The following is a 26,024-nucleotide window of genomic DNA, read 5'->3' as shown; positions in this document are numbered from 1 at the left end:
AATGATTGGAGGAGAAGGATTCATGTGAAAGACCCAGAATTATTTCCTTTTTTGGTTCATATCGCCAACCCCAATTGTTTTGGGATGAAGGCGTAGTTGTTGTTGTTGTTGTATACATGATTATTAACTTTTTCATTGAACAATATTAGATTCTTCATAACAAGTGACTTTATATAAGAATTATGCATTAAAATAATAAAATACATGATAAAAAAATTTATTTAATGGGTTGGATTGACAGTCCTGAACTGTGACCCGGTTGAATTATGACATTCCCGAGTCGACTCGCCAGGTTTGCCAACTATGCCTCAAGTCATCTTATCAGTCTAGACTATCAAGTTTATGAGTGTTGTGTTGGCACTTGTCTTGGGTCTGACTAATAGTTGATTGACCTCTGGATCCATGAGTTGGTTCACTCTATTGCTTTTGTGGAACTAGATATGTTTGTTGGGGTGAGTTATGTGCACATCGGTTTTTTGTCAGTTCAAATTGTCGGCTTACAGTTCGGCTCTAACTGACAGTTGTTTGATCTCTAGTTTTGTGAGTGTGGTGTATCACTATCTGTTTATTTGGTCATTGTTGTTATTGTTAAGATTGATGTATTTATATATATATATAGGGACTAAGTCAAACAAGTTGACTTAGTCCCAACAGCTAGAATTATAGCCGTTGGGAGGTGTCCCTCCCTTTGGTTCTCGAGAGGATTTCTTTCCTCTCTTCCACTACTTTTGTAGGTGTGTGCTTTGTATAGTGAAAGAGTGATGGGTAGTATTAGGCTTATGTGTATTTTGAGTGTATTGTAGTGAGGTTTGAATGTAATTTTTTTTTTATATTTTTAATGTTCACTACTAATAAAAGTTTGTGTCTAAATGTATAATGTCTTGATTCTTGGAGTTCATTATGGAGTGCATTGGAATTTGTACCATTTCGTGACTGTTATGTTGGATGCTTGTGAGTTTGTTTATTTGTGATGGCTATCTCTTTTTTTAACCATGGTGACTAGAAAGTTTGTAAAATTTGTTGTTCTTGTCTTGCTTATTAACATCAGTTTGTCTTTATTATAGTATATTCGCTATCTTGCCTTTTCCACTCTTCCCCCTTATTTGAGTGACCTTTTTATTGGATAAGAGACTTTTGTTTATCAGTTTTACAATCATGGTTGTGGTGAGTTATGTGCACCCGTTGTAGCTAATGTTGTTGTTTGCAGTTTTACAATCATTTGTGAGGAGAGGGATGTGCACCTCTTGTGGTTGTAGTTGGTATTTGGCCCATAAGTAGCATTCTGATTGATCTCTTGCCCTATGCGTTGATACACTTGAATTTTGAGGATTTTAAATTGGAGGTCAAAAAAGTGGTTGCTTGTGGTGAGCAAATTGATGTTGAGATTTGCAAATATCATTCTTTTTGTTATGGGAGATTTTTAAAATCTCTCCATGAAAATTTTAAACTTTTATTACCCCCGAGGGATATTGTCTATTACAATCATATTAAACAATACATATATATATATATGTATGTACAAATATACATATATTTTAACACCCCCCTCAAACTTACGGTCTATGTCACACAGACTCTTCAAAAGGGTCGCCGCACCCGCATTGACGCGGGTGCGGGTGCGGGTGCGGGTGCGGCACTTGATGTGGCTAATACAAAAATATGTTGCATCGGTTGTGGTCAAATACCCTTGGTGCGGTCAACCTGCACCCATGGTTATATTTGTCCAAACAGGAAGTAAATTCTATTAAACATGTTCTCAAACAAAGTTTTGAAACGACTGATCTAGGATTTCTTAGATTTTTCTTAGGGATAGAAGTAGCCTATTCTCCTCGTAGTTATTTAGTGACTCAATCTATGTTTGCTATTGAGATAATTGACACGTTTGGAATCACTGATGAGAAAATGGTGGATACTCCCGAATTAATCAATGCTAAGATGAAAATAGATGATGGGACACCCTTGGATGACCTCACTCTGTACCGACAGATGATTGGGGCCTTGACCTATTTGACTATCACCAAACCAGACATTTCTCATATAGTTCACAAGGCGAGCCAGTTTCAACACTCTCCTACCACTGTGCATATGAGTTTTCTTATAGAAGTATTCGATATTTACATAATTATCTCTAAACGATTCTTATTATCTTCCTCTTCTTCTCTTGAGATAATTTCATATTTTGACTTTGACTAGGGAGGAGATCCCAATGATAGGTGCTCAACAACGGGTTTTTGTGTATTTATAGGTGATCTGTTGGTATCCTGGAAATGCAATAAGCATTAAAAGATGTCTTTGTCATCAACCGAAGCAGAGTATTGCACCATAGCAACCACGACAGCTGAACTCATGTGGATGAGAAGACTACTAGAAGAGCAAAACACTTGGTATCTTAAACATATCGAAAAGCCCTCAATACAATGGTCATATGTACTGACAGAATATAAATATAAACTGAGACAGCATAAACTGCATAAGCAATATCTGGCTTGAAAATAGATAAAATAAGCTACTAACTAGCCGTCAATAATTGGACCTCAAAAGGGTGATTTATTCTGTATGGTCACTAATACAATATTTGGATTTCAGAAGCCTAATCACAATATTCTCTTTAGTGCATAAGTCCCACAACCATTTTGCTGGCACACCACATTAAATATTTGTGACCACTTAACACCCAGCCCTCCATGATTCACAGTAAGTGTGACTTGTTCCCATTTGACAAGGTGACCCACTTTTCCCACCATATACTCCATTCCTGAGGAGAGAATTCAGTTAACCCTTGTATAACACCTTTACCAAATTATAGCTGACAATTTTACTTCAATTATAGTACTCTTGGAAAAGTCAACCGAGGTCCTTATATGTATGAGTTGCTGTAAAGAATGCCCATAAAAGGAAATAATTTAAAGCATGTATATGCTTTCATTACACATATATACACATTTAAGGTGGTCATACATAGATAACTATGCTAAATAGTGGTACATGTACATAGAAATGAAAATGCAACTTTGTTATCATCTCTGGCACATACCTCGTCCTTTGCAAGTATTCCTGCAGCCAGTCCCCTATATACTTTTGAAATTCTCCTGCTTGTCACATGTTCATGCCCAATATGCCTACATGGCTCAAGATATAGGTTTACTATTATGTACCATAAACATGAAAGCACTAGCCAAACATACTTAAATAGATAGCAAATAAACATTGACGCAAGTTTCTCTCTAATCTAATACAAACAATGAGCAAATACAAGTACTCCCACTCATTAAAAAGTATAATAAATCAGTAAAATCTAGAGAACAGACACCCAATGTATTAAAGTATCCTGCAGATGACAATAGATGGATTCTTATAAAACCAAAATTTAGGAGAAACATCTAATATGATTATCACTGAAATCTTCGGTTACAATAATAAAAAAATGATCATTTCTTGTAAAGATTTTATTTCATAAATGTCAACAGACTAAAATTATTTCCAAATGAAAAATAACGAAAATTCACTCATATGTATATGTGAAAGTATCTTCAACAAGATACTAGGATCAAGATTACAATATTCTTGAAAATAAATACGTGCACACACGCACAACAAGAACACTTGAGACACTTGTGCACAGAAGCACAATACAAAACTCACAAACTCACAAATGCATACGCAAGAATCATAAGCATTAAGAAATAAGCTTGGGCAATAGTCCCAAAGCCTTAAAGAATACAAGGAGTGCCCTTATTTATAGGGCTTAGTGGGCCTTGGAAGGGGCTCCACACATAGTCGTTGGAGCTCCTCCAACGGTCACATCTATGACCATTGGAGGGGTCCAACGACTAGTGTGTTGCCCCCCCCCAAGGTAAGTACAATAATTTAAAAAAGAAAAAGAATTTAAGAAATAGAAAAATAAGAAAATACAAAAAAGGGTTACAAACATATTCACGAAAAAAATATGTGTAAAAAGACTAAACTACCCCTATGGCTAACAATATAAAATATAATTTTTTTATATTTATAATAAGTAGATACATATACATATATGTAATATATGTATATGTATTACCTTATATATATAATATATATATATATAATATATATATATTAGCTTACATTTGATTTACATAATTTAATACCCCCCTCGAACTTAAGGCAAGATGACCGAGAGTTTGCCAAGGAGGAAGTTGAAGCGCGGAGCACACAAAGCTTTAGTGAAGGAGTCTGTCAACTAATATTCTGACGTGACATATGAAAGGTCAATGACTCCTTTGAGATACGCCTCACGAACATAGTGACAGTCCATCTCTCTGTGTTTAGTCCGCTCATGAAAAGTGTGATTTTTCGCAATATAAATTGCACTTTTGTTGCCACAGCACAGCTTGGTGGGCCCTTCTATTGTGATCTTCATGTCTTCTAACAACTGATGGATCCATACAATTTCCATGATAGTAGTCGTTATGGCACGATATTCAGCTTCAGTCGAAGATAGAGAAACTTTTTGTTGCTTCTTACATCTCCACGAAATCAGTGAGTCTCCTAGGAACACACAAAAACCAATAGTGGAGTGACGGTTATTTGGGTCACCTTCCCAATCAGAGTCAGTATAAGCAATTAATTTTAAATCAGAAGAAGCGGATAGAAAAATTCCCTTATTTAGAGTACCCTTTATGTATCTTACGACTCGCAAGATAGCACTCATATGGATTGATGTTGGTGCATGCGGAAACTGGCTTGCAGTATGGACTGCAGAAGAAATATCTGGTCTGATAATACTCAGATACATCAATGATCCTATAAGTTGTCTGTAGGAGGTAGGATCCGAAAGAGAAACACCATCATCAATCTTCATTTTTGTTCCTACTATAGCAGGAGTTTCCTAAACCTTTTCATCTGTAATACCTGACCTCTCAATGATCTCGGAAGCAAGCTTAGTTTGAGATAAAAAATACCCTCTATGAGAGTATGTTACTTCAATGCCGAAAAAGTAAATTAGAAAACCCAAATCAGACATTTCAAATTTATCTTTCAAAATTGATTTTATACTCTTAACCTCGTTAGAATAAGCATATCATCCACATATAACAGTAAGATCACAATCCCTGCATTAGATTTTCTAACAAATAAAGCAGTGACAGTAAAACAGGATGAAAAACCATTTTCTATCATTACGGAATTAAACCTAGCATACCAAGCCTTGGGGGCTTGTTTCAAATCATAAAGTGTTTTTCGAAGGCGAAGCACCTTTCCTTTAGGAGTCTTCATTGTAGGAGGAGCATCCATATATACTTCTTCATTTAGATCTCCGTTTAGAAAGGCATTCTTAACATCCATTTGATAGATGTTCCACTTTTTTATTAAGGCAACGGTTATAAGACATCGGACAGTGACCATTCGAGCCACCGGAGCAAAGGTCTCCTCATAATGAATCTCATATTCTTGACTATACCCCTTTGTAACCAGTCGGACCTTATATCTCTCGAGGGATCAATCACTCTTATTCTTAACCTTAAATACCCATCTACACCTTATTGTTTTCTTACCTTTAGGAAGGTCTTGAAATTCCCATGTCTTGGGCTCTTCTCAGAGCTCTGAGTTCATTATCCATTGCGGCTATCCATTCGGGACATTTTAGTGTTTCCTCGAAGTTTCTAGTTTCTAAGTAAGAATGAATGGCGCTTAGACAGGCTCTATGTTTAGGTGAAAAGGATTCATATGAGATGAACCTAGAAGGAGTTTTTCTATGTCTTTCGGTCGTACAAAGGTTCTTCTCACTTTGAGGAGCAGTCCTACTAGCATCATCATATCTTTCAAGGGCACTTCTGAAGGTGTTTTTATCTCTATGAGTATAGGTGATGGGATCTCTAGGAGGTTCCTCATCGACATGTTGATGAAATGGAGAGGACACAGGACTGGTTTCCCTGGTTTCATTATCACTTAAGTCATTCTGATTTGACTCATCATCACTAGTATCATCACTTTCAATTAATAGATCAAATAGAAAAGAATAATCTACGTTCTCGTCATTAGATTCAAGGCTTTCGAAACCACTAAGATTTTTCAAAAAACTTACATTTCTGGAAACATACAATTTGTCATTTTTAACATCATAACATCGAAAACCCTTTTGGGTTTCGAAATAACCAAGAAAGGCGCAAAGAATGGCCTTTGGATAAAGTTTATCATTTTTATCAGTAAAAACAAAACATTTACATCCAAAAACCCTTAACCTGCTATAATCAGGTTCTTTTTCATACAATTTTTCAATTATGAGATAGACCGATGTAAGAGTTGCCTCAACCCAGAGTTTCTTTGGAATATTTTGCGAAATGAGCAAGGTTCTAGTTGTTTCAATGATATGCTTATACTTTCGTTCAGCTAACCCATTTTGTTGTGGGTTTTTTGGACAGGATTTTTTATGAAGAATACCATAACTTTCAAGATAACTCTTGAATTCGTTTGAAAGGTATTCGCCACCAGAGTCGGATCTAAAAATTTTTAAACTTCCATTGAATTGATTTAAAACCATCATATGAAAAGTTTTAAATATTGAAAAAAACTATATGTTTATGTTTAAGAAAATATATCCAACAAAATCTAGTGTAATCATCCACAAAAATTATATAGTATGAGAATCCCCTTTTAGATATCACAGGAGTCGGACCCCATACATCGAAATGAACAATTTCAAAGGGTTTTGTCGTAAACATGGATCTTTGAGTAAAAGGTAGACTTTTCATCTTCCCAAGAATACATTCATTACATAAAAAATCCTCTTTACAAAGATGTTTAATAAAAGGCAAATAAGAGATTTTAACAATGTTGGGATGTCCCAGTCTCTTATGCCATACATGAATATCTTTGTTTTGAACATTACAAAATTGGTTCTTGGGAATTTCAAGAAAATCAATATAGTATAGGTCGCCTCTCCTAGAGCCTTCCCCAATCAACCTCTCCAGACCGGCGATCATGTATCCAACATTTGTTAGAAGAGAATTTTATATCGCAACCATGGTCCGAGAGTTTAGAAACCGAAAGTAAATTTAAATTTAGTTTTGGTATAAGACGAATTTTTGGAACAAAAAAATCTTGTTTTTTAAAATTGCTTATTCCTTTAATTTCAAAAGGTGTTCTATCCGCCGTTGAGACAAAAGATAGAAGAAAATTTTTAGAAAAATTGGAGAGAGAACAAGCACTTGGAGTCATGTGAAAAGATGCACCGGACTCTAGAAGCCAAGATGTCTTACCAAGAGGTAAAGAAGATGACATAGCGGCGCCGGAAGTTCCCCCCTTGAGAAGAGGTTGTAAAGCTTCCACGATTTGTTGAAGAGAGAGACACCCATTTGATGATGATGGTCGTTCCTCCATTTGGGATGTCATAGCCATTGCAAGTAAGTTTTTCCATTTTGGGCAAATGGCTTTGATATGCCTCGGTTCTTTACAAAAATGACAATTTAGTTTACTATAGTTTCTTTTGCCATATCGATCATTTTCTCCTTGACCTTGATTCTTGAAATGAGGAGGTTTATAAGCCTTCACATTATTCTCGGGTCTTGACACGGCATGAACACCTTCACAATCTTCTAGAGTAGAAGAGGTAGCAAGAATGCTAGGGTTATTCTTACTAATCCCTATATGGGTTTCCTCTCTACTTAACTTAGTGATAACATCTTCAATTGAGGGAGATGTGAAGACGGGGAGAAGGGAGGACCGAATTTATTCAAATTCGGGTCTAAGTCCATTTAAAAAATTGAAAAACCGATCTTCCTCTAGTTGTTTGTGTCTTAATTCTATTGCTTCTCCACTCCACTTTGTTTCAAGCATAGTTAGCTCATCCCAAATAGAAGATAGTTCGGCAAAGTATTCCTGAATAGTCATATTGTTTTGTTGAAGGGTCAAAGCCCTCTTTTGAAGATAATATTTGTGTGACAAATCCCTTGAAGTATACATTTTTTCAAGGTATAACCAAGCTTCGGAGGCCTTTTTGAACTTAATGATGTTGGCGTTGATCTTGGTTTCTACGGATGAAAAAATCCAAGACAAGATCTTGAAGTTCTTAATCTCCCATTCATCATGCTTTCTTGAATAATCTTCAAGAGCCTTTTGTCTATCTTTCCCTTCAAGAATCTTAATATCCCCCTTTTCAATGATTGTAAATTTGGGTTCGGGTTCCGATATTGAACCTTGAACGTACCCCTAAAGCCGCTTTCATTTAATATGGACTTCCATATTTCTGGCCCAAACATGATAGTTTGAACCATTAAGTTTAAAACCAAGGGAGAAGTGGGAGTTTTTTTCGCCCATTAGAGAGGATAGAAGATGAGAAAAAACACGTACCTCAAAAGTTTTTCACTTCTTCTTTGACAAAAGAGGCTTCTAAAATATTGCCCGAGGAGGATGATCTACTTCAGACTTCAAAAACTTTGAAGGCACGTTTTTCGAGGCACTCAAAAATGAGGATACCCACAATCCTCCTCCTTCAACGATGCTCTGATACCATGTGAAAGTATCTTCAACAATATACTAGGATCAAGATTACAATATTCTTGAAAATAAATATGTGAACACATGCACAACAAGAACACTTGAGACACTTGTGCACAAAAGCACAATACAAAACTCACAAATGCACAAATGCATACACAAGAATCATAAGCATTAAGAAATAAGCTTGGGAAATAGTCCCAAAGCCTTAAAGAATACAAGGAGTGCCCTTATTTATAGGGCTTAGTGGGCCTTGGAAGGGGCTCCACACATAGTCGTTGGAGCTCCTCCAACGGTCACATCTGTGTGTTGGCCCCCTCTCAAGGTAAGTACAATAATTTAAAAAAGAAAAAGAATTTAAGAAATAGAAAAATAAGAAAATACAAAAAAGGGTTACAAACATATTCAAGAAAAAATATGTGTAAAAAGACTAAACTACCCCTATGGCTAACAATATAATATATATATATATATATTATATAATAAGTAGATACATATACATATATGTAATATATGTATATGTATTACCTTATATATATAAAATATATATATTAGCTTACATTTGATTAACATAATTTAACAGTATAGTGGATAGGAGTGAACATTAGATCATTAAATAAAAAATGATAAATTTAGTGCATTCTATTCTCTGAATATTTGATCTTGATGTCAGAGACATTGACGGATACCAAGAAGGTTACCCCTGAAAACCTTAGTTCAGCCTGTGTTTGCATTACTAAGGTATACATGTTTAGTCAAGCATATCATGATAGTAATGCTTTATGTCCAAATTCTTCTCAATATTTGCATGAAAGAAACAAGACTGTTAGCCATTCTTGACTGAGCACTAGAATTTTATGTCAAAGAGCCAACATTGCTTTTATTCCTTATCAAGGTGATCTTTGTACAGTTATCCTTTCTTTCAGGTACTCTTTCTTTCAGTTAAAATATCAAATCAATCATAGATGCATTTATTCTACAATTTTCTGCTTTCGTTTGTACCCAAAAAACAATATTACTTTGGAGACCAGAATAGAGTTTCAATTTCATTCCCTTCAATGTTTGTTTGACAAAGTGCAGAACAACGTGAAAATCAGTGAGCCAAGGGAAAGCTGCAAAGGGCCTCCTCCCTCATGAAGAATAAGCTTTGATATTCACAAAAATAGCAAAATAAAAAAATAAAAATATGGGGATAATTGAATTTCTAATGATCAATAATTTCAATGCCATATTATGAAATCTATTTTTTACTATAGAAGTTAAAGAATAAATTTATTAGCTTATCGTATCACACATACATAAACAGAACACTATGCAGAAATTGTGCTTGCAGTGTATGTCCCAGTGAAGAAATTACCTATTTAAAATTTTTGTTGCTATGTGGTTATCTCATAATGCGTGCATCTATTGTGCAACATGTAAATATTGTGGTATGCATCAACAAGTCCTCTGTAAATATACACGTTGTAATGTACAAAGTCCAAAATAGAGAGTAAAAATGAAGAAAGGAAGATAAGTAGGAGAAAAAGACAAGTATCAATCTGCATAAATCCCATTGAAATAAAAAGGGTGCAACCATGCGCATCATTTGCACAAAACCACAATCATTCACATGATCCATCTAGACAAAAAACAAAAATAATAATAAAAAAAATTGGGTATTATTGAGAAAAGAGAGAAAATTATGAATTTATGTAGAACTGAGAGAGAGATTCCACTAAAAACCAAAGGATTTTTGTAATATAACACCTACTTTTCCTGACTATGGCCCTTAATTTCTATTCAAACATAGCAATTTATATAAAATTCAAAACGAGGTCCTTATCTGTCTAAGTGTTGTAAAAGGTGCCTATGACACAAAAATATTTTTAATAATTTAAATTATAAGAAATTTTATCCCAAACTTTTAAAATGAAGTACTAATATGTTAAAATCATTTTTTCAAGAAACATAAACCAAAAAAAAACCCAAGATTTAAATATGTACAACTTTATACTCATTCATAAAAGTTTGAAAGTTGCACTGGAACCCTAGGGCTGACTTTTTATTCCTTAAGAATTTGAACATTTAACTATTCTTATTAAGTTCAAATAGTGTTATTAAAAAAATTTAACTTTTTATTAAAAAAAATATAATTATTAAGTTTTGCAATTCACCATGCAAAATCAAAGACAAAAGCTCGCATCTACCCCCGTGAGAGCCATCACGGGACCACCGCCCGCGAAAAAGCATAGAACAGTGCATTACAGTGCAATAAAAATAAATATGATTTTTGTGATGCATTTGAAATGATTAAAGAAAGAACAAACCAAAGCTAGGGGCTTACCAAGCCCACGATGATTCATTTCGATCATCGATGCACCATACGCAAAAACCATAACAGCATGCCATATATGAAAATAAATCACATGCTTTCTAAGTACATTCATATTTGCATATTTCAACTATGAGCGTGAAACAAGAATATTTAAAAGCATTTTCCTATTCAATTCACATGATAGTGACAATTGCACGCTTTCATATAATGCACCTATTCAGTCCATGGTATGCTTTCATTCACTATGCATAAATATGTCAATTGCATGTTTTTATTGTAGGCTTATTCAAATCAATGCATGTTTGCTTTGAGTGTACATGTCCATGTACATGCATATCCTCATCAAGTGTACCTGTTCATGTCAATTATATGATCTCAATATGTTAGCCCATATATATCAGTGCATGCTCTTATTACTTTGCATATACACAGCACACACAGCAAGCCCCCTTTTTTTTCAAGTGTATAATCAACTATAACGACATTGTGCCCCTTTGAAATCGATGCATAAGCCTCTCCTTTTTTTTTCACTGAATGAACAACACTGCACACAGTACATGCAAGAAATTCTCTCTCTTTTTTTTGGATTTACACCAGCTGGGGTCGGTTGGGGTTCCAAACAGGCCCAGCTAACCTTAGTCAGCTGGGTCGGGTCTGGTTAACCCAAGGCCCGGACAGGGCCAGGCCGGTTCCTGTCAAGCCGGGCTGGCCTAGTCAGCCCAAACACAAGTCCCTTTTTTTCTGCAGCTGGACCTGAGCTGGCTCAGCCATGTCACTCGACTGGCAGACCTGTCAAGCATTGACAGGTCTGGCCAGACCGTGTGATCAAGGAAAAACTTCCCCTGTACTACCCAGAAAAATAAATAATTTTTTTTTCCTTTCCTTTCCTTCCAAAACAAGTGTGGACAGCACATAGCTCATGCATTAAAAACAATATTGGAAACATGATCCGACTTGCTCAGACATGCTTTCGCAAGGTTCATAGCTCAACTATGCCTGATATAGCATTATTATATCCTCATGTTTACAAAACATATGGAAACATGAGCATGTTCAGAAATCTAACATGGCATTATGCTTGCTTGTGAATACTTACCCAACTGTGCACACATGTTCGTTTGTTTGCAATAGGCACACTATCACACACAAGTTTTCCAGTAAATACATGCATACAATATGAGTTCACATATATTTATCATGATTCACCCATAGGAACATCGATTACCACAAGGACTAGGCATTAAACGGACGCATATGCATTACTTAAAAATTCTGTTTTAACACAAAAATAAGTATGTACAGGATTTTTGTTTTTGAAAGATGAAAAGAGTCAAAAACGCATACATGGAAGGGGATCCACACAGATCCTCTTCCGTATATTTTAGAGTGATCACATAGATCTACGCTTTTACCATGATTTTAGATCATGATATTGTTAAAATATATGTAATCTATATTTATATATATATATATAAATATATATTTATCATACACTACCCGATAAGGGGTAGTTCTGTAAACTTGCCCAATAGGGGCATTTTAGACTTTTTCTTTTTCTTCTTTTTTTCCTTTTTCTTTTCCTATTTTTTCTTATTTCTTTTTTTGTTTTGTTTTTTTACCTTTTGTGCATTTAATGCACAGCCATTGGGGGCCCCAACAAAGAGTCGTTGGGCCCCCAACGGTCACAATTGTGATCGTTGGGAGCCCAACGACTCCTTGTTGGGACTCCCAATGGTCCCTCTCTCTTGCTTTTCTCTAACTCTCCCTCACTCCTCTCTTGCCTATAAATAAGTGGGGTCTCCCCCTTTGTAAGGGTGGCTTCTTCAAGCCTTTTAGTGCCTTTATAAGATTTTATGCTTTCTAGCCATTATTGGCTTTTGTGTATGTCCTCTTTTGGACTTGTTCTTTGATTTCTATGTGTGAATGTCCATTGTAGGACATACATTTCTTTTCTGCATATTTCATTACATGGTATCAGAGCCTTGGTTGTGCTCTTGATTCATATAGCTAGTTGTCTAGTTTTACCTTTCTCTTGGTTTGTCCTTCATTCTTGATTATATGATGGAAGGAGAACAAAAGATTGATCTCTCCTTCAAGCTTAATGGTACTAACTACATGATGTGGGCCGCCGCCATGGAGAACAACCTCAAAGGTAAAAAACTTTGGGGATATGTTATGGGCACCATTAGGGAACCTCAACTTCAACTTACGAAAATAGATGGTGATCAAGAAAAAGCTCTAGAAGGAAATGCTCGCATGAAGGCTATTGAAGATCACCAATCCAAGGTAGAAGATTGGGAAAGTAAGCATGCAAAAATTCTTGCATGGTTCATGAACAACGTGGAGCTAAAGATTTGTGCCAACATTACTAAATTCCGCCTAGCAAATGAAGCATGGTTCTTTATGAATGGTATGTATACCCAAAAAGACCTTGCTCGTCAATTCTTTATCCAAGAAAAAATCCGTACCATTAAGCAAGGTGAAATGAGTGTAAGAGATTACTATAGCACTCTTGGACCTTTATGGGATGAGCTATCCCTTCTTGAACCCAAATGGGTATCTAGTGAAGATGTGGAAATGCGAAGAGAACAAATGGAAAAAGAACACTTTTTCCAATTTTTACATGGGCTTAGGCCCGAATATGAACAAGTTAGGTCCTCCCTTCTTCATAAATCAAAACCGCTTCCATTGGAAGATGCCATAGCCGAAATATGCCAAGAAGAAACGCGTCTTAGCATGATTAAAGGAGGAGATGAAGTTCTTGCCGTGTCTAAACCCGGCAATCATATGAAAGTGTATAAGCCTCCACACTTTGGGAGGCAAAATAACTATAATGGCAATTATAGGAAAGTCATTTGCCATCATTGTCAAGAACCGGGTCATATAAGACCTAATTGTCCAAAGATAAATGAACCTCCAAAAGGTAAAGTTGCTATTATTGAAGAAATCCCACAAAAGAAGGAGGAGCCAATGAAAGGGAAACAGTCATTTTCCCTTGCTCAACTATCTGAAGCATTTCAAATTCTACTCAAATCGTCGTTAACTTCGGGAGCCGCCATTGCCTCTTCTTCTCCTCCAGGTACGCCTTCTTGGATTCTTGATTCTGGAGCATCTTTTCATATGACCCCTATTGAAAATGGACTATCCAATGTATGTAGCAACTCCAAAAATTCTTTTGTTTCCACCGTCGATGGTACCTCTTTACAAGTTAAAAGTTTTGGAACTTTAGACATTTCAAAAGATTTTTTTATGCCAAATGTAAGAGTAGTGCCTCAACTTAATTTAAATCTTTTATCTGTCTCTCAAATATGTGATCATGGATGTAAAATCTCCTTCTCAACCAAGGATTGCTCTATACAGGATCTCCAGTCCGAGAAGCGGATTAGGCAAGGCCATAGGAGGGGAGATCTCTACTACATGAACAATTTGAAACTTCCCACTAACTCATTTTGTAATCATGTCCAAGATAAAAATATAGAAACTTGGCATCAAAGACTTGGACATCCAAGCTTCTCAAAAATGTACTCCTTTCCTTTTGAAAAGAAATTTTGTAATGAGAAACATTTTGTTTGCAAGAGTTGTATTTTTGGAAAAATGAAATCCACCTCTTTTCCAAAGAGAACATTTGTGTCCAAAAGACCCTTTGAATTAGTTCATTCGGATGTTTGGGGTCCTTCTCCGGTCATATCAAAAGGAGGATACTCATATTATGTTACTTTCATTGATGATTTCACTAGATATGTATGGATCTATTTTCTCAATCTAAGATCCGAAGTTTTTAATTTCTTTAAAAAATTTCATATGATTGTCAAAAATCAATTTTCAACTAATATCTTCATTCTTTGATCCGATTCCGGTGGAGAATATCTATCAAATGAATTTCAAGAATACTTGGAAACCAATGGCATTTGTCATCAAAGGTCATGTCCTAGGACTCCCCAACAAAACGATATAACCGAAAGAAAGCATAGACACATCTTGGAAACCACTAGGACTCTTCTCATTTCCAAAGAAATTCCAAAATGCTATTGGGCCGAAGCCGCCTTAACTTCAACTTATTTGATAAATAGAATGATATCCTCATCCCTACAAAATATATCTCCATATGAAAAACTTTTTGAAAGAACACCCGATTTTAATAGATTAAGAATTTTTTTGTGTAAGTGTTTTGTCCTTACACATAAAAGAGATAAGTTATCTCCCAAAGCTATTGAATGTGTGTTTTTAGGATACGGAGAAAATCAAAAAGGTTTTAGGTGCTTCGACCCCAAAAGCAACAAACTATATGTATCCAAAGATGTTACCTTTTTAGAAAATGAGAACAGCTTTGAGAAAAATAAAGATATTGATGAAAGCGAATATGCTTTCTTATTTGATCTTCTCTCTCGAGAAGATGTGACTCCTCACGTAGAGGATGTTCCTAATGATTTAGAGGATACTCCTCTTAGTAATGTTGAAAATGGAAGTAATGATTTTGAAAATAGGTCAATTCAAACCTATGCTAGGCGTGGTCAAGAAACTCCCATAAGCGCTTTAGAAAAATATTCTGAAGGTTCCAACATAGAAAAAACCTCTTTAAGGAGATCTATCTGAATCTCCAATCCTCCTAATAGGTTTGTTTCCTATGAGTGCCTAACACCTAAATATAGGGTATGCCTGATTGCATTACACTCTTATCATGAACCATCACACTATAATGAAGCCAAAAACATTCCTCAATGGGTTGAAGCCATGAAACTAGAACTTAGTGCCCTTGAAAAGGCTAAAACTTGGGAAATAACTTCATTACCCACTGGAAAGAAGTCTATTGGATGTAGATGGGTCTTCAAAATTAAAACTAAAAGTGATGGGTCATTAGAACGTTATAAAGCTAGGTTGGTAGCCAAAGGATTGTAAAAGTATCTTCAACAAGATACTTTAGCCGATAACGCAACAACCTTAAGAATAAATGTGTGAACATACACACTCAAGAACACTTGTGCACAACAAACACAACACACCGAATCACAAATGTGCACTTGCACCCATAAGTTTCATAAACACTAAAGAGGTTGGGCTATAATCCCAAATCCCTTAAGAAATACAAGAGGAGCTGCCCATATATATAGGGCTTTGGAGGAGGCCTTGGGAGGGGCTCCACATAGTCGTTGGAGCCCCTCCAACGGTCACAAATGTGACCGTTGGAGGGGTCCAACGACTAGTGGGTTGGGCTCCTCCCAATGCATGTACAATGCATTAAATGCAAAAGCAAAAATAAATAAAGAAAAAGAAAAAAGGAAAATACAAAAAACATATTCTCGAAAAAGAATATGTGTAAAATTCCTAAACTACCCTTACTATGACTATATATATTTTATATATATAATTGGTAAATACATATACATATATTATATATATGTATATGTATTACCTTATATATATAAAATATATATATGAAATTACAAGTTTTATTACACAATTTAACACCCCCCCCTCAAACTTAGGGCAATATGACCGATAGTTTGCCAAGAAGGGAGTTGAACCGTGGAGCGCACAAGGCTTTAGTAAAGAAATCTGTCAACTGATATTCGGACGTGATATAAGGGAGATCGATAACTCCTCGGAGATATGCTTCACGAACATAGTGACAGTCCATTTCGATGTGTTTAGTCCGCTCATGAAAGGTGTGGTTCTTTGCAATGTAGATTGCACTTTTGTTGTCGCAGCATAGCTTGGTGGGTCCTTCAATTTTGATCCCCATGTCTTCTAGCAGTTGGTGAATCCAAACAATCTCCATGGTAGTAGTGGCCATGGCACGATATTCAGCTTCAGTTGAGGAGAGCGACACCTTTTGTTGCTTCTTGCATCTCCATGAAATTAGTGAGTCTCCTAAGAACACACAAAAACCAGTGGTGGAGTGACGGTTATTTGGGTCACCTCCCCAATCTGAGTCAGTATAAGCAATCAATTTTAAGTTAGAGGAAGAGGACAAAAAAACTCCCTTATTTAGAGTACCCTTTATGTATCTTACGACCCGTAAGATGGCACTCATGTGAACGGATGTAAGCACATGCTGAAACTGACTTGCAGTATGGACTGCATGGGATATATTTGGTCTGGTAATACTCAGATACATCAATGATCCTACAAGCTGTCTGTAGGGTGTAGGATCCAAAAGGGGAACCCCATCATCAATTTTCATCTTTGCTCCTACTACCGCAGGAGTTTCACAAAGCTTCTCATTTGTAATACCTGACCTGTCAATGATCTCAGAAGCAAGCTTAGTTTGAGATAAGAAATATCCTCTAAGAGAGTATGCTGCTTCAATTCCCAAAAAATACGTTAGAAAACCCAAGTCAGACATTTCAAATTTATCTTTTAAGATAGATTTTATACTCTTAACCGCGTTAGAGTCACTCCCAGTGATGAGCATGTCATCAACATACAAAAGTAAAATTACAATCCCTGCATTGGATTTTCTAACAAATAGAGCAGTATCAGTAAAACAAGAGGAAAAACCATTCTCAATCATAACAGAGTTAAATCTATCATACCAAGCCTTGGGAGCTTGTTTTAGGCCATAGAGTGCTTTCTGAAGACGAAGGGCCTTTCCCTTAGGAGTCTCCATTCCAGGAGGAGCATCCATGTAGACTTCTTCGCTTAAATCGTCATTTAAAAAGGCATTTTTCACATCCATTTGATAGATGTTCCATTTGTTGATAGAGGCAACGGTTATAAGACATCGAACAGTGACCATACGAGCTACAGGAGCAAAAGTTTCTTCATAGTTAATACCATATTCTTGACTATATCCTTTTGCAACCAAGCGAGCTTTATACCTTTCAAGGGATCCATCACTTTTAGTTTTTACTTTGAAAACCCATCTGCACCCTATTGTTTTCTTGCCTTTAGGAAGATTTTGGAATTTCCAGGTTTTGGCTCTTCTCAGAGCCTCAAGTTCATTGTCCATGGCATTAATCCATTCAGGGCATCTACGTGCTTCTTCAAAATTTCTAGGTTCTATATAAGAGTGGATGGCACTAAGGCATGCTCTATATCTTGGTGAGAAAGAGTCATAGGAAATGAACCTAGAAGGAGGCCTTCTACTTCTCTCAGTTCTACGAGGGATCACTTCATTCTGAGAGGCACTGGGACTGGCATCATTATATCTGTCAAGAGCACTCCTAAAGTTGTTTTGATCTCTATGAGAGTAGGTGATAGGGTCTCTAGGTAATTCAATAGGTTGATGTGACGAAGGAGACAAGGAGATGTTTTCCTCGGTTTCAAGTTCATTTGGGTTACTTTGATCTGACTCATTATCACTAGTATCATCGTCCTTATTCAATAAATCAAATAAAAAAGAATAATCCATATTTTCATTATGGGGGTCACAACGTTCAAATCCACTAACATTTTTCAAAAAACTCGCGTTTCTGGAAACATACAATTTATCACTTTTGATATCATAACAACGAAACCCCTTTTGGGTTTCAGAATAGCCAAGAAAGGCACAAGGAATGGCTTTTGGAGAAAGTTTGTCATTCTTATCAGTAAGAACAAAACACTTACACCCAAAGACCCTTAACCTGCTATAATCAGGTTCCTTATCATACAGTTTTTCAAAGGGAGAAATTTTGTTTAAATTTTTCGATGGAAGTCGGTTTATGAGATAGACAGAGGTAAGAGCTGCCTCAGCCCAAAGATTTTTTGGAATGTTTTGAGAAATGAGCAAAGTCCTAGTGGTTTCAATGATGTGCCTGTGCTTTCGTTCGGCTAACCCATTTTGTTGAGGGGTTTTCGGACATGATTTTTGGTGAAGAATTCCAAAATTTTCAAGATAACTCTTAAATTCATTTGAGAGGTATTCTCCTCCAGAGTCAAACCTAAAGATTTTTAAACATCCATTGAATTGATTTGAAATCATCATGTGAAAACTTTTAAAGGTTGAAAAAACTTCATGTTTATGTTTAAGGAAATAGATCCAACAAAACCTAGTATAGTCATCCACAAAGATCACATAATATGAAAAAACCTCCTTTTGACATTACCGGAGTCGGTCCCCATACATCGGAATGGACAATTTCAAATGGTTTTGTCGTAAACATGGATCTTTGAGGAAAAGGCAAACATTTCATTTTCCCAAGAATGCATTCATTACACAAAAAGTCACTTTTACAAAGATGTTTAACAAAAGGCAAATACGAGATTTTAACAATATTGGGATGACCCAATCTCTTATGCCATACATGAATGTCTTTGTTTTGGACGACGTTGCAAAATTGACTCTTGGGAACTTGAAGAAAATCTATGTAGTAGAGGTCTCCTCTTCTAGAGCCTTCCCCAATCAATCTCTCGGACTGGCGATCCTGTATCCAACATTTATTAGAAGAAAATTTTATATCGCAACCATGGTCCGAGAGTTGGGAAACGGAAAGAAGATTTAGGTTAAGGTTTGGGATAAAACGAATTTTTGGAACAAAGAAGTCTTGATTTTCAAAATTACCTATTCCTTTAATCTCAAGAGATGTACCGTCCGCGGTTGATACAAAGGATGGAAAAGCATTTTTAGAAAAATTTGAAAGAGTGCAATAACTAGGGGTCATGTGAAAGGATGCCCCGGAATCTAAAAGCCAAGATGTCTTACCGGGGGAAGAGGATGACATAGCGGCTCCGGAAGTACCTCCCTTGAGAAGAGGTTGTAGGGCTTCCACGATTTGTTGAAGAGAAAGAGACTCACTTGATAAAGAGGGTCGTTCTTCAACTTGAGATGCCATAGTCGTTGCAATCAATTTCTTCCATTTAGGACACAAGGGTTTGATATGTCCGGGTTCTTTACAATGATAGCAAGTTACTTTGCTATAGTCTCTTTTGCCATACCGATCATTTCCTCCTTGACCTTGATTCTTGAAATGAGGAGGTCTATAGATCCTCATGTTATTTCCCGGTCTTGACACGGCATTAGCCATTTCACCATCTTCTTGAGTAGAGGAAGTAACAAGAATGCTAGGATTATTTTTGCCAATCCCCATATGGGTTTCTTCACCACTTAGCTTGGTGATAACATCTTCGAGTGAGGGGGATGTGAAGGCGGAGAGAAGAGAGGACCGAACTTGTTCAAATTCGGGTCTAAGGCCATTTAAAAAATTGAAGAACCGGTCTTCTTCAAGTTGTTTGTGCCTTAATTCGATTGCCTCACCACTCCATTTAGGTTCAAGAATTGCGAGCTCGTCCCAAATAGAGGATAATTTGGCAAAATACTCCTGAATGGTCATGTCATTTTGTTGGAGAGTCAAAGCCCTCTTTTGGAGAAAGTATTTGTGGGATAGATCTCTTGAGGTGTACATTTTCTCAAGATATACCCAAGCTTCGGAAGCCCTTTTAAATTTGATGATGTTGGCATTTATCTTGGTCTCTACGGATGAGAAAATCCAAGATAAGATCTTGAAGTTCTTCATTTCCCAATCATCATGTTTCTTAGAATACTCTTCAAGGGCCTTTTGTCTTTCATCCCCTTCAAGGATCTTAATATCCCCTCCTTCAACAATGGTAATTTTGGGTTTCGGTTCCGGTATGGATCCATGAACGTAACCCCAAAGCCCCTTTCCTTTAATATGGGCTTCCATATTACCGGCCCAAACATGATAGTTTGAGCCATTAAGCTTAAACCCAAGAGAGAAATGGGTGTCTTTTTCGCCCATTAGAGAGGAAAGAATGCAAGAGATAGTATGTACCTTAATTACTTTTTGCGTCTTTCTTGACAAAAGAGGCTCCTAAAATATTGCTCGAAGAAGATGATCCTCTTTGATTTCAAAAAACTTGAAGGCATGCTTCCCGAGGAATGCAAAAGAAGGCGAATCGCAATTCTTCTTCTTCAACGAGGCTCTGATACCATGTAAAAGTATCTTCAACAAGATACTTTAGCCGATAACGCAACAACCTTAAGAATAAATGTGTGAACATACACACTCAAGAACACTTGTGCACAACAAACACAACACACCGAATCACAAATGTGCACTTGCACCCATAAGTTTCATAAACACTAAAGAGGTTGGGCTATAATCCCAAATCCCTTAAGAAATACAAGAGGAGCTGCCCATATATATAGGGCTTTGGAGGAGGCCTTGGGAGGGGCTCCACATAGTCGTTGGAGCCCCTCCAACGGTCACAAATGTGACCGTTGGAGGGGTCCAACGACTAGTGGGTTGGGCCCCTCCCAATGCATGTACAATGCATTAAATGCAAAAGCAAAAATAAATAAAGAAAAAGAAAAAAGGAAAATACAAAAAACATATTCTCGAAAAAGAATATGTGTAAAATTCCTAAACTACCCTTACTATGACTATATATATTTTATATATATAATTGGTAAATACATATACATATATTATATATATGTATTACCTTATATATATAATATATATACGAAATTACAAGTTTGATTACATAATTTAACAAGGATATGCTCAAGAGTACGGAATAGACTATGAAGAAACATTTGCTCCTGTAGCTAGAATGACTAGTGTTAGGATTCTTATTGCGGTTGCATCCGTTAAAAAATGGCCTATCTATCAATTGGATGTTAAGAACGCATTTCTTAATGGCGAACTAAGTGAAGAGGTCTATATGGATCCTCCACCAGGAGTATCTATTGGTGAAAACAAAATTCTTAAACTAAAAAAGCACTATATGGGTTAAAATAAGCTCCAAAGGCTTGGCATGACAGATTTAGCAATGTAATGACTAGCTTAAATTTTCGTTCATGTTATACTGACACTGCGTTATTTGTGAAAAGTGCAGGGTCCTTTGTAGTTATTCTACTACTATATGTTGATGATATGATCATCACTGGAAGTGATGAGCAAGGAATCCATGATATTAAGAAAATTTTAAAAGAAAATTTTGACATGTCTGACCTTGGTTTCTTAAGATATTTTCTAGGTATTGAAGTTGCATATTCACCCCGAGGGTATATTCTCTCTTAGATGAAACTTGTTGCTGACATTTGTTCCAAGTCTGGAATTTCGGATGATAAGAAGACAGAAACCCCTGAGGTTATCAATGCAAAGCTAAGGCTGGAAGATGGGACACTTCTCGAGAATCCTACTCCCTACCGTCAACTCGTTGGGTCTCTGACATACTTATCCATCAGTCGGCCAGACATAGCTCATGTCATTCACTCCGTCAGTCAGTTTCAACATGCACCTACAACTGTGCACATGAGTGCAGTCTTAAGGATTGTCAGATATATTAAAAACACCATAACTAAGGGAGTTTTTCTTTCCTCTTCATCATCCCTTGATTTAATTGCTTATACAGATGCTGATTGGGGAGGAAATCCCAATAATAGAGTCTCAACCACTGGTTTTTGTGTTTTCTTAGGTGACTCTATGATTTCTTGAAGATGCAAGAAGCAGCATAAAGTATCATTATCCTCAACTGAAGCGGAATATCGTGCAATGGCCACTACAACCATGGAGCTTGTGTGGCTTAGAAGTCTCCTCTGTGATATGGGCATCGTCATCTCAATTCCTTCGAAGATGTGTTGCGACAACAAAAGTGCTATCTATATTGCAAGCAACCACACCTTCCATGAGCGTACTAAACACATTGAGATGGATTGCCGCTATGTTCGAGATGAATACCTAAAAGGAATCATAGCACTGCCCTACGTCACATCCGAGTACCAGTTGGCGGAATTCTTCACCAAAGCTCTTGCTGCTCCTCGTTTCATGTTTCTTCTCAACAAGCTTTCCGTTGTATCCCCGTAAAGCTTCAGGGAGGGTGTTAAAATATATGTAATCTATATATTTATATATATATATAAAAATATTTATCATACACTACCCGATAAGGGGTAATTCTGTAAACTCACCCAATAGGGGCATTTTAGACTTTCTTTTTCTTCTTTTTTTCCTTTTTCTTTTCCTATTTTTTCTTATTTCTTTTTTTGTTTTGTTTTTTTACCTTTTGTGCATTTAATGCACAGCCATTGGGGGCCCCAACAAAGAGTCGTTGGGCCCCCAACGGTCACAATTGTGACCGTTGGGAGCCCAACGACTCCTTGTTGGGACTCCCAATGGTCCCTCTCTCTTGCTTTTCTCTAACTCTCCCTCACTCCTCTCTTGCCTATAAATAAGTAGGGTCTCCCCCTTTGTAAGGGTGGCTTCTTCAAGCCTTTTAGTGCCTTTATAAGATTTTATGCTTTCTAGCCATTATTGGCTTTTGTGTATGTCCTCTTTTGGACTTGTTCTTTGATTTCTAAGTGTGAATGTCCATTGTAGGACATACATTTCTTTTCCGCATATTTCATTACAGATATAGCATGAGAATCGAATCGGTATTCGATTTCTCACTTATATCAAGAGAAGGGACCCGTATCTTCGTAAAATCTGGAGAAAAATGAAAGATGATGGTGGAAAAGGGGTTGTTGGAGAAGAAGGCTCTTCTTCTTCTTCTTCTTTCCCTTCTTTCTCTTTCTCTTTTCTCTCTTTCCTTTCCCTTTTCTTTTTTTTGTTTTCTTTATATAAAGAGTGGGAGAGGGGGTGACGTCCCCCCCCCCCTCTCTCCAGCCCTTTTAGGAGAAGCGAGTTTCCATTTTATGAAACTTTTCTTCCATCTTTTTTTTAACTCATTTAAAGGTTGACTTTTCTAAAAAAAAACCTTCAATTCTTTTAAAACTCTCTTATCCTTTCTTAAGTAAGAGTAAGGACTCTTTTTAAGAAGTCCTAGTCAGCCCTAAAATAAAAATTTGGAATTAATATTAATTAATTAATTAAAATTACCTAAAAACTTCTAAAAATAGCCAAATTAACCCAGAAGGCTCCCTAACCTTATTAAACCCCAAATTAAAGCTTTATATTCAATTTAAAGCTGGAAAATTGTGGGGCTTGGATTTGGATCCGGATCCGGATCCACAAATCCAAACTCATACCTAAAACAAAAATGAATCCAGATCTGGATTAAATCTAGATTAAAGTGGGTCCTACATAAGATCCAAATCCATAATAATCTGGATCTTATGCATTGGATTCAATCCGATCCAACTCCGGATTCGTTCCGACAAACTACTCAATTTTTAAAAAAACGTGATTTTTGGGTCAACCGGAACCCGAATTCAGGAAAGTAAAACACTATTACGCTCAGAATTTTGAGACGCATCCAACGACATATTACACGAATATCAAATTCCGAATTTCGCCCAAAAATAACCCAAATTTCGCTTGAATTTAAAAGTCAAAATAAAACTCTTTCTCACGCTTTGTTTGGCTCGCCTCGACCTTGTCGATGAGACCTGGGTCAAGCCCAAACTCAAAGACTTCAGTCTAAAAATCGAGCCTCAAACGATTTTTCTCCCAAACGTCAAAATTATAAAATGACTAAGTACCAAAATACGCGATAGCAAGCAGTAATGCCTTTTACATACTTTGATCTGCAGCATCCACTTTTCTGACCTTGTTACATTGGAAAAATGAGCATCCATCTACAGTGCTAGAATCACAATTCTCTGAATGCACAAAGCACACCAAACTTTACAAACACATTGGCAGCAGCAGCATGATAACCAGTGCTCTAGTTTATGAACCTACTACTCACAAAATCTTCATGAACTCTCCCACTGCACATTCTTTAGTTTTCTCCTAGAGAATCAATCTGCTATGGTTACTTGCTAAGTACACAATTTACTTGAGAGGACTTGATTATTGCAAAGGAAACAACTGTTTGAAAATTATACATTTGACCATAGGTCCATAACCAACCATAACCATTGTTTCCAAAGCTAATTAGGTTCATCACTGTTCATGTGAATATTGCATTTCATGTAAAACAAAAACACAAAATGTGAACATGGAAGAGTTGAGCATAAGTAATAGTTGATTCAGGCTGAATGATGCCAAAGACCAGATTCACAAACCACATAGAAACCACAAAGATTACCAGATAGGAAGAGTCAGAAAACTGAACCTGCTGTCCGTTAAAGATGATGCACCCTCAGCAAAATATCTGGCTAGTCGAGCTTTAGAAAGCTTTGTCTTAGCACATAGTAATATGCCTGAAATCCAAGGAACAAGTATTCAACAAAAGTTACGAAGACCAGATAGACACACACACAAAAAAAAAATGGCAAAGATGAGAGAAAGCTTTTAAATAAAAAAATTAAAGTATTACTTGAATAAAACAGGAAGTTGGATGCACATAAGTTAGTAGTAAACTGGCAGTTAGAATTCCATTTATGAACAATCTAGTTGAGTAAACATGTTAGGCACTAAGTCACACGGACTCAGCTAAAAGGTCGACGCACCTGCGTCGACACGCCACGGGTGCGGCTTCGAACACAGCGGACACGGTCAACTAAGTGTCAAACTCCGTCAACGCACCGGGGCCGAGTCCGTCCACATTTTGGACTCGGTCAACTTTGATCGAGTCTATTTTTGTCTATTTATTAAAATTAATTTGAACTCAGGTCCGGATACGGACCCGACCCGGATCCAAGACAGTATCTGTGTCGGATCTTATTATTGTTATATATATATATATATATATATATATATATATATATATTTTAAGTACATATATATATATATATAGCCGTGTCCCCGTGTCCAAAATTTTTGAAATTGCTCCACACCCGTGTCGCACCCGTACCCGCACCCATGTGACATAGGTTAGGCATCTGCAGCATTGATATAGTTGTGGAAGGAAAATATCTTGATTTAGTTATGTGCATAAATGATCCCATGAATAAGCTGAGAAAGGAGGAAAGTTGTGTATGTTTTATTCAAATGTAATAAAACTAAACCTATGGCAAAAATGTCTTTTCCATGTATTTTTCCATAAAGCAAATAGATTAGGGCTCCATTAAATTTTCAAAAGCTGAGGAAAATCTCACAGACTAGGTTGACCATCATCATTTTTTGTTAATGCCTTTTGCACATTTTATGTTTCTTGTGGGATTAATTTTGCCAATAAAAGGTTTCTTACACATTCATGCACATACTTACATTGAGAAAAAATTAATTGAATAACTGTGGAATCTGAGCACACTTAAGCTTTTTCTTTAGAATTCTCTTTGATTATCTTTTTTTTTCTCCTCTTTTCACTCAACCACTCAACACTGTCAATCTGTCACATGGACGTTAAGATTTTTTCAATGTCTTTGGTACTTGCTTAAGACCATAAAGGGCTCCATCCAGATGAAGAGCTTTTCCTCTAGAAATAGTTATACCAAGTGGTGCTTTCATATAAACTTTTTCAG

General features: G+C 36.5%; 1 protein-coding gene across 3 annotated transcripts in view; it reads right to left on the bottom strand.

Annotated features, from left to right (window-relative positions):
- Positions 1 to 26,024, bottom strand: part of LOC149820846 (Pseudouridine synthase family protein) — a 134,030-nt gene that overhangs the window by 98,781 nt on the left and 9,225 nt on the right. For all 3 annotated transcript variants that reach the window (XM_089982931.1, XM_089982932.1, XM_089982933.1), the window contains exons 7-8: positions 24,734 to 24,821; positions 3,035 to 3,119 (exon numbers count right to left, since the gene is read on the bottom strand). In XM_089982931.1, the coding sequence (XP_089839057.1) occupies positions 3,035 to 3,119; positions 24,734 to 24,821 (173 nt within the window). The remainder of the gene's footprint in view (positions 1 to 3,034; positions 3,120 to 24,733; positions 24,822 to 26,024) is intronic.

Source organism: Nuphar pumila, chromosome 12 (genome assembly GCF_984573655.1).
Source record: "Nuphar pumila chromosome 12, dmNupPumi1.hap1.1, whole genome shotgun sequence".
In the NCBI taxonomy this organism is placed as follows: Eukaryota; Viridiplantae; Streptophyta; class Magnoliopsida; order Nymphaeales; family Nymphaeaceae; genus Nuphar; species Nuphar pumila.
The sequence above is the reverse complement of the archived record's forward strand: the minus strand, read 5'-3'. Positions and strand labels throughout refer to the sequence as shown.